Raw genomic sequence first — 8,449 nt, 5'->3', positions numbered from 1 at the left:
ACACCCCCCCGCACAGTTCCCACCCCTCCGTTGCATTCTGGGAGCTGTAGTTGCTTCGCAGCCGCTGTATCACCGAGAAGCGGCGGGAGGCTAGAGCGCCGCTCGGGAGCACTGAACGGAACGGGGGAGGCGCGCGCGCCCTGGCCCCTTCCCCCCGCGTGCGGCTGCCAGCGGTAGCACCCCCTCGGTCCGGGCTGGGCACCCCGGGTAGGGACCGACCGCGGCTTTAAAGGGCGGGCGAGGCGGCGGCGCGAGCGGACGGTGCCAGGGGAAAGATGAGGCCTTCAAGACCTCCAGGCCCCCGGCAACCCCTCAGCGTGGCTGGGCCATCATGTGGCCCCGCGTCCCCGAGGCCGGGGGCCTGTTTGCCCCCCGCACAGGCGTGGAGCGGGCTATCGGGGCGGCCCCCACGGGCTCTGTGGGGCGGCCGGTCCCTGCCTACTCCTTTGGTAGCCCGGCATTCGGCCCAAATTGGTTGTTGGAGGCCAGGCTCTGAGGTGCAGCTCAGGAGATCTCAGTCCCCTGGTCTGGAAACGAGTCCCGCTTACGTGGGACGGCGGGGCCGAGCAGGGCGGAGCTCGGCTGCTTGTGTTTGGCGGGCGTGGGCACCAGTGACCCACTTCCCCTGCTCCGGTCTTTCACGCCAGTGGATGATGACTGACGGTGTCTCGTCGAGCTTATGTGCCAAGCGACACAGCCAGATGGCCTAGGAGGCTTATCAGATGTGACAGGGTCTCTGTCTCCCATAAGTACCTGTCGGCTCCACCTCCTGGAGTTCACGGGCCGTCGAGCCAGGGTATTAAAGAACAAGGCAGGTAGCTTGGTCTTGCCAAGAATGATGGTTGTTCCTATGGGCGGGTTTTGTCTGAGCTCTGCGAAGCTGGAAGTGTAGGGAGATCACACAAACGTGGCGGTGGAAGGGACCCAAAGGGATCCTCCCGTTCGTCCATCTGTTCCAGGGCAGGATCCAGTATATCAGGAGCATCCTTCACAGATGCTTTTCTAGTCTCTTCTTAAAAACCTCCGGTGATGGGGATTCAGCGTCCTCCATAGGTAACTTGTTCTGTTGCTTAATTCCTTATAGCTAGGGCATTCGTCTGACTGAAGCCTCCCTTGCTGAAAATTAAGTGGATTATTTCTCATTCTCCCCCTGTGGGCAGAGAATAACAACCTTTTGTACATTTGAAGGCTTACTGTATTACATCCCTTTCCTTCTCTAAATTGAACCCAACGCTCTCAGTTTTTCCTCAGAGGTCGTGTTCTTTAAATCTCTTGTTTTGGTTGTTCTTTCCTGGAGCCCATCCAGTTTATCTGCCTTGTTCTTAAATCGTGGCACCCTTAGCTAGATGCAGTGCACCCCTGAGCACTCACAAGGGTGGATTAGAGCAGAATAAATATCGCCACTGTCTGAGAACTGGCACTTCCATTTGTACCTTCAAGAATAACGTGTGTCTTTTTTACATTAGCTCATTGGTGATGTCTTCAGTTTTTCCTCTACTGTAACTCCAGACAGTGCAGTCCTGCTACCTTGTCAATTATTTCCAGGTTTTTATTTGTGCACCTGATTTTTCTTTCCTAAAGGCAGTAGCAGCAACAGCAGCATGCCATAACCAGGATGTCCCTGACCCCACACAACCCACCTGCTCCTCTCATAGGTTCCATACCCCAAAACATGTCAGAGAGGCTGTGCTGGGACTTCCCCAGGGGCCATTCTCAGCATGCTGGCATCCAAGGTCTCAAAAGTGGCACCCACCTGGATGAGCAGAACACTTGGGTTCTTCCCCTGTTTCCAGGACTGATTATGTATTTTATAGTAAACAGTGATTAAATAAAATTCATAATCTGTCTTTCAAGGAGGTTTGGAATCCAGGACTCTGATTTCTTAGGTAACTGCCCCATCCCCTTCCAAGTCGTGCTATCCCTTGTGCTCTCTCTTCTGTCTCTCTTTTTTTAAAAGAAAGAAGCCACAATCATCTTTTATGCGGAACCTGATCCTATTGAGGTGTGCTTGACATATTTGGAAGATGGCTATTGGAAATAGTGTCTTAGGTAAATTAATGTTTAGTTTGAGGATTCCAGTTGGGCTTAGGGTGCCAAGCTTTTGGGGCAATCCTAAGTGCCAAGGATGCTTCACAGTCAGAAGATGAGATACCTGTAAAGTGCAGGTACTTCATGGCTAGACACTAGTTGAGTGGGGGCGGAGGGGGGATTGTAGTTTATGATTTAAGCTTTATATAAGTAATATTTTGGCACCCATGTCCATTATTGCATCAAGCCCATTGTCTGTACATGCATGTGCTGTTCTTTTATACTTGTCCTTAAGACTTTTGATTTTCAATTTTTGTACCATTGCTTTTTTATTTTCAACTAATTGAGGATTCATGCACAGTGGTGTCCTGTCATGCTTCCTATCAGGCCCCTCAGCTGGATATTTGGCTTTGTGCCTTTAGTACGATCTCCTTCAGAAACTACCAGCTCTCCTGAACTCCCTTTCCCTTATTATTCCTTCCTGTGGGACCTCACCACAAATTCCGAGTGTTTGAAGTCCAGCTTGTTTACGTCGTCAGCATTACTCTGTTGCCCTCACTTCTTCCTTTCCTCAGAATCTTAAACTTGTTTTAAAAAAAATTACCAGGAGTGAATAAAGCTAAGCTGAGGGATAGCAAAAAGGGTGCAGCTAGGAGACTGAATCTGAGAGATTTTTTTGACAAAATGTGGTGTTTGAACTTGGAGTCATCATGAAGGCTGACTTGTGATTGTGGGTGGAGTTCAAGAGAGTATCAGAACTTTTCCCTATACAATACAAGTACTAGAAAAGGTACTGAATGGAACGATCCTGCTCTGACAGGGGCGGATAGGGGAGATGGCCTAATGAGGTCACTCTTATTGAAAAGAATAAGTGGTTTTATTTTGTTTTGTTAACTGTAGAATTATAATCAAAGTCTCCAGAATAATGCATGCTTTGTTTCTGATATTTACAGATGTCCCTCATTAGAAAGAATGGAGCTTGGAAAGGCAAAACTTCTGAGAACTGGTCTTAATGCCTTGTGTCAGGCCATACATCCTGTGCATGGTATAGCCTGGACAGATGGGAAGCAAGTGATACTGACTGCTTTACACCTTCATAATGGAGAACCAAGGTTTGGTGACTCGAGTGTTGTTGGTCAGTTTGAGCATGTCCATGGGCTTTACTGGGGTCCATGTGCTGCAGATGCCCCAGCTCTGCTGGCTGTTCAGCATAAGAAACACATCACAGTTTGGCAGCTGTGTTATAACATTGCAGAAAGAAATAAACTCTTGGTTTCTCAGATTTGTGAAACTGGTGAGCCATTTCCAGTGCTTCCACAAGGTTGTGTGTGGCACCCGAAGAAGGAGATCTTGGCTGTGCTTACTACAAGGGATGTCTCAGTCTTACACTCAGTACGTCTCAACAACTCCAGAATAAAAGCTGACATCAAAGGTAGTGGTCTAATCCACTGTGCTTGTTGGACTAAGGAGGGCAATCGCTTGGTGGTTGGCATAGGCAGTGCCCTTCATTCCTACACATGGGATGACACTCAGAAGACTTTAAACGCTTGCTCCTTTTGCCCCATATTTGATGTGGGAGGCTACATCTGTGCTATAGAATCTACTTTGAATTCTCAAGTTGCTGTTACTACTGAGCTTCCACTAGATAAGATTTGTGGCTTGAATGCAGGCATTGCATTTGAAGTCCCAGCTAGCATGGAAATAGAGTCTTTTCCTTCACAGTCCACTTTGTGTGCTGATGAAGAGTTCTCCATGGATGTGGGCAAAAAAATGTTAGAGGCAGAGAAACTTGTGCCAGTTACCTCAATACCTTGTCCATCTGTCCCTGTGGATCTAACCCATATCTTTTGCAGCAGAGAAAGACCTGATTCAAGTCCTTTTATTCACCTGAGGGTCAAGGACTATTTAACAGGAAGTGGCCAAGATTCTTCACACCTCATCCTGGTGACTTTTGAAAGAAGGGTTACCACTACCAAGAAGGTCAGCATCCCAGGCATTCTGGTCCCTGACATAATGGCTTTTGATCCTAAAACACAAACTGTATCAGTAGCCTCCAATACTTGTAATATTATTTTAGTCTATTCATTGACTTCATCTAATTTACCCAATATCCAACAAATTCAGCTTGAGAAAAGTGAAAAGCCAAAGGGTTTATGTTTCTTAACCTATAAGTTATTACTTATTTTGGTTGGAAAGCAGAAATTCACAGATCCTGCATTTCTTCCATCTTCAAGGTCGGACAAGTACAGCATCCGTCTGATGATCAAAGAAATAATCTTTGAAAATGCTTCTTCAGCATCTGCTGCTGCTAGTAATAGCCCCAATTCTAATGCCTTTTTAAATACGCCTGTGAAAAGAGGGCCACCGGAAAATCTCCCAGCAGAAATCCACCCTCTGAGTAATGGACTCCTGATACCAGGTCAGGGTATTATTCAGTCTCCTAACAGCAGAAAAAAACTCATTGAAGAAATTAAGAGCCCGGTCTATGAGAAAAGCCTTTTGTCAAGTGTGAGTGAGCTCAGAGAAAAGAAGATTTCTGTGGATTTTCCCACCACTGTGGAAACTTTGGTAGTTGAGCCAAATAATCGACCCTCAGCCCTGCATGGGACACCTACTACGTTTTCCAGTAGACCAGTATCTCCAAAAATACATGTGGATGAAGTTCCTGAAATTTCAAATTTGTCTAAAAATAATTTCTTGCTAAGTGAAAAGGAAGTAAGTTACTTATCTAAAAACATAGACGGATTATGTGGCAGCTTTACAGAATTACAGAACCACCTTTTGGAGCTAACAGAGCTGCTAAAATCTGGGAAGAAATGTCTTCCAGTGTATCCATCTTCTCAGGAGCCGGCTTTTGTTAACATCATTTTTCAGGTAACTTTGTTGGAAGCTTAGTATAAAACCTGTTCTGGGTATGTTTTTTAAGATTGTGGATATCAAAAATGTGCAACTCTGCAAGAGTTCATGTCAGGTTAGGAAGCAGCCCCTGTCACTCACCAGTTTAGCTTTACACAAGTATAATCCCATTAGGTTCAGTTGGAGCCCTCATTTCTAATCCCTAAAACAATAAGGGTTGGGCCTTTTAAGGTCTGTAGAAATGCTTCACTTGATTTGTGTACCAGTCTCTGTCTATGGTTCTACCAAAGTTGTCTGTCATTTTATTTATTTATTTCTCTGAAATGAAATGAAGAGAGGGAAAGATTTCAAACAGTTCTTGGGACTCTAAACAAGAAATGTTGCCATTTAAAAAATGTTACCTTGATGTTTTCATCCATTTTGTATTTTCACTGGTGGCACAGACAGAGATCTATTTTTAAAAAGAAGGCTAATGATATAGTTTACTGCGAATAAAGTCCGCATATAGTTCCATTCTTCCGCAGGCATAAAAGAAGGTAAATCGTATAGGATCCATATTTTTAAATATCTGCCACCTCCCCCTGGCAGGATCTGAGCCTGGGAGAAGATAGCAATTGGATCTGTGCAGGGTGCCCTTATGCACGTGTGGTCTCATACTTCAGGGTCTGGTCCCACACATGCAGGATCAGGGTCTTAGGATGAAGTAATTATAAGAGGTTGGTGCTCTCTCGGGAGAAAGGCACTGAACTGATTTACAAATTCTCGAAAGGTAAACCATCTGTGGATGCAGCTTTCAGCCTCTAGTTCCTATACTCAGTTTCTAAGAATTTAAACAATTTGGGATCTGAGACCTGTTTTATCTGATACTGACACTTGCCCGGTTTGAATTAAGACTTTGAATAGAAACAATACAATCAGAAGTGCTCCACTAGAAATCCTTCTGCTGAGTGCCTTTTTGATTTCTTTTACTGGGTGGGGGGAGTTGTTCCTAACTTTCTTGTCTACACAATTTCAAGTATCTGATTATCAAGCTATGGCTCAAAGTCCACTAGCTATATTTTTTGTTTCCTTTCAGAAGATGGTTCCAGTTCTCAATTATGTTTAAAAAAAAAAAAAAAAAGTGACTTTACCTTTCAGTTAACATCCTTTGTCTATGTCCTTTTGTCCTTTGCTGTTCTTAGGAATAATTCTTCCTCCTTTTGGTAGTGGCCACTCCCTTATGTGCCAGGGTCTGATCCTCTTCTTGTCTCAGTTGTTCCACATTGTAAATATTTAATTTAATCTGAATTTAATGTTTGGTACGCTGCTGAAAGCAAATATAAAAGTGCTGATGATTTTTCATCAGATCTGTTGCTTGTTTATTTAGAAGCAAAGTTTGCTGCTTTGAGTAGGAAATGTTTTTCACTGTATTTTTGCCTTTCTTAGCATTGTGTAGTTGCTGAAGAAATGAGTGGGGTCCTTGTCTCTGGTCAACAAAATGGCTCATTAAGTTGGAAGGAGGTTGCACAAGTGTAAATAATTTAGCCTACAAATTTTATTTATTTTTTTGCTGAAGACCATTTGGGGCAAGAAAAATGCCCAGTTTGACTGTCAGGTCCCAAGTTCAGTTTGAAGGCCCAACAATAATATAGCTTTTTGTCTGCAAACTATATGTCATCATCATTGGCAGTCCCTCAATAAAAGGATGACAAAGTATGCGTGTCAAATATGGAAACGCTTCAGATATAGACAGTGCCATATTCAGAGTCAGTTGCTAGAGTTTGGATCTGCACTACCCAGATAACAAGCTGTGTGATGACGATTGTTGAGGAAAGCCAAATGTGAATCCCCATAAGTGCACACAGATGCATCAAAATGGCTTTGGGGGCATTGGTAGTTGCTGAGCCGAAGAGATAAGCTCTTCATACACTGCCCTCCTCCATGAAACATAAGTATCCCATTTTATTTTGTATAGGTCTTCCCTCGTGATGTTTGCCGTGACCAGAGACATTATTCAGGGTTCTCAGGGAATTCTTCCAGTTCACCAGTTATTCATGCAGAAGAGAATTATTCACTCAGCTATATAGACTTGGGTACCAATTTATTTTGGGGTAGATTGGAAACCATTTGGCTCCATGTATACGGGACAGGATCTGTAAGACTATTTGGATTTTAAATCTTCAAGGCAGTGATTATTGAAGGTAGTCTTCACTAGGACTGTCCAGTTGGCAGCACACAGGCAACATATAGTCTTTTACTCAGTCACAGCTCCCCTTATTGTTCTGGGCTCCACCTCTCTGACTGCCACTGTGCAGCGTGTGAGTCCAGGGCTGTGCAGCAACACAGTGCAGCTGGGTTGGTGTCCTCACAGCCTCGGGGCCTTGCCCTCATATGGCCTGTAGAGTGTGTGGCCCCCAGCTATTTTTAAAATGGACACCCCTGACTAGATTATATTTAAAGATTTTAAAATGTACTCCTTGCAAATCAACTGACAAACCAACATAGTGTTTGCTATTTGCAAAAGGTACTCTTCTTAACAAAGGTGTGTGACTGTGGTTTACCATATTTAAGTCTCTGATGGAAACAGGCCTTGCTAGATTTAACAGTTTCTTAAATTTGCAGAAGCAGCCTTCTAGAAGTGGTGCAGATGAAAAGCGGGCTGTTATTCTCTGTGATGGTAAACTCCGTCTAAGCATAGTCCAGCAGATTTTCAGCCTTTCCCTTGTTGAAATGCAACATGGTAAGTTCCAGTCATCCAATGCAATAAAGTTAAAAGATGTGACATTCTCAGTCTGCAGTAGCAAGATACATAATCTGGTGTGGAAAGAAGTCAAGGAGCAAAACAATGGCAACATATTAATAAAAAAAACCCTTTTCAATTTAACTTGTTTTTAGAATTAGTTCCTTTTAACCTAAAACTCAGATATCCTATTCAAGGATATGCTGCATTCAGGTTCCCTTGTTTATCTAACAGGTGAAGGATCAGGCATATTCCTTTGATATCATTTTAGCTCAGAACTTTAGCTTTCTTATCCAGAGAATTGTAGCGGGTAAGTATAGCTGTCTGAATTAATAATTGTGCAGAACTGAGTTTTGGTATTCTAACCTGTAGATTTTATCTGCTCTCAGTCAATCAGTCATTTTTTACTAATACAGCAAAAGTAGCTTTGCATGGTTTGGGTACAGCAAAAGCTGGAGAAATCGAGCCTTCTTTATTTTTTATCACTCATTTACCTCTCACATCCTAACTAAAAATCTTACTTTTGGCAAAATTGTAAAACACACTTTTCTTTTTTAGCATGAGTCATTCTAATATAATAAAAGCCTTCGTCAGTCTGTCTGTCTGTCCGTCCATAACACTCTGGGCTAACTGTGCATGCGCCGCTGAGAGAGCCCAGAGCATTACAGACAGAGGAAGTGAGGGGGCTGCCCCTCCACCCCCGCCCACCCCAACAACAGCTGGCAGGAAGGGGGAGGCAACAGGGAAAGAGAGGAGGGTGGGGAGCGGGAAGGGGGGGGGTTCTGGTGGCCATGTCCCCCTTGCACCACTACGGTGGCCGTGTCCCATCCCCCACAACACGGGGGG

At 44.2% G+C, this 8,449-nt stretch overlaps 1 protein-coding gene across 3 annotated transcripts in view; it reads left to right on the top strand.

Annotated features, from left to right (window-relative positions):
• The first annotated feature begins 83 nt into the window (after window positions 1-83).
• LOC109300203 (WD repeat and coiled-coil-containing protein-like) overlaps window positions 84-8,449 on the top strand; it is a 15,095-nt gene continuing 6,729 nt past the window's right edge. The window contains exons 1-3 of one of the 3 annotated variants that reach the window (XM_019520820.1): window positions 84-207; window positions 2,982-4,902; window positions 7,486-7,603. In XM_019520820.1, the coding sequence (XP_019376365.1) occupies window positions 3,001-4,902; window positions 7,486-7,603 (2,020 nt within the window). In that variant the 5' untranslated portion in view covers window positions 84-207; window positions 2,982-3,000. Of the gene's footprint in view, window positions 208-633; window positions 1,054-1,188; window positions 2,819-2,981; window positions 4,903-7,485; window positions 7,604-8,449 lie in introns of those variants that run through there. The other 2 variants (XM_019520818.1, XM_019520819.1) reach the window with 2 other exon arrangements.

This window comes from Gavialis gangeticus, unplaced genomic scaffold (assembly GCF_001723915.1).
Source record: "Gavialis gangeticus isolate Ggan-Ray unplaced genomic scaffold, GavGan_comp1, whole genome shotgun sequence".
Classification (NCBI taxonomy): Eukaryota; Metazoa; Chordata; order Crocodylia; family Gavialidae; genus Gavialis; species Gavialis gangeticus.
This window is presented reverse-complemented; position numbering and strand designations above follow the sequence as displayed.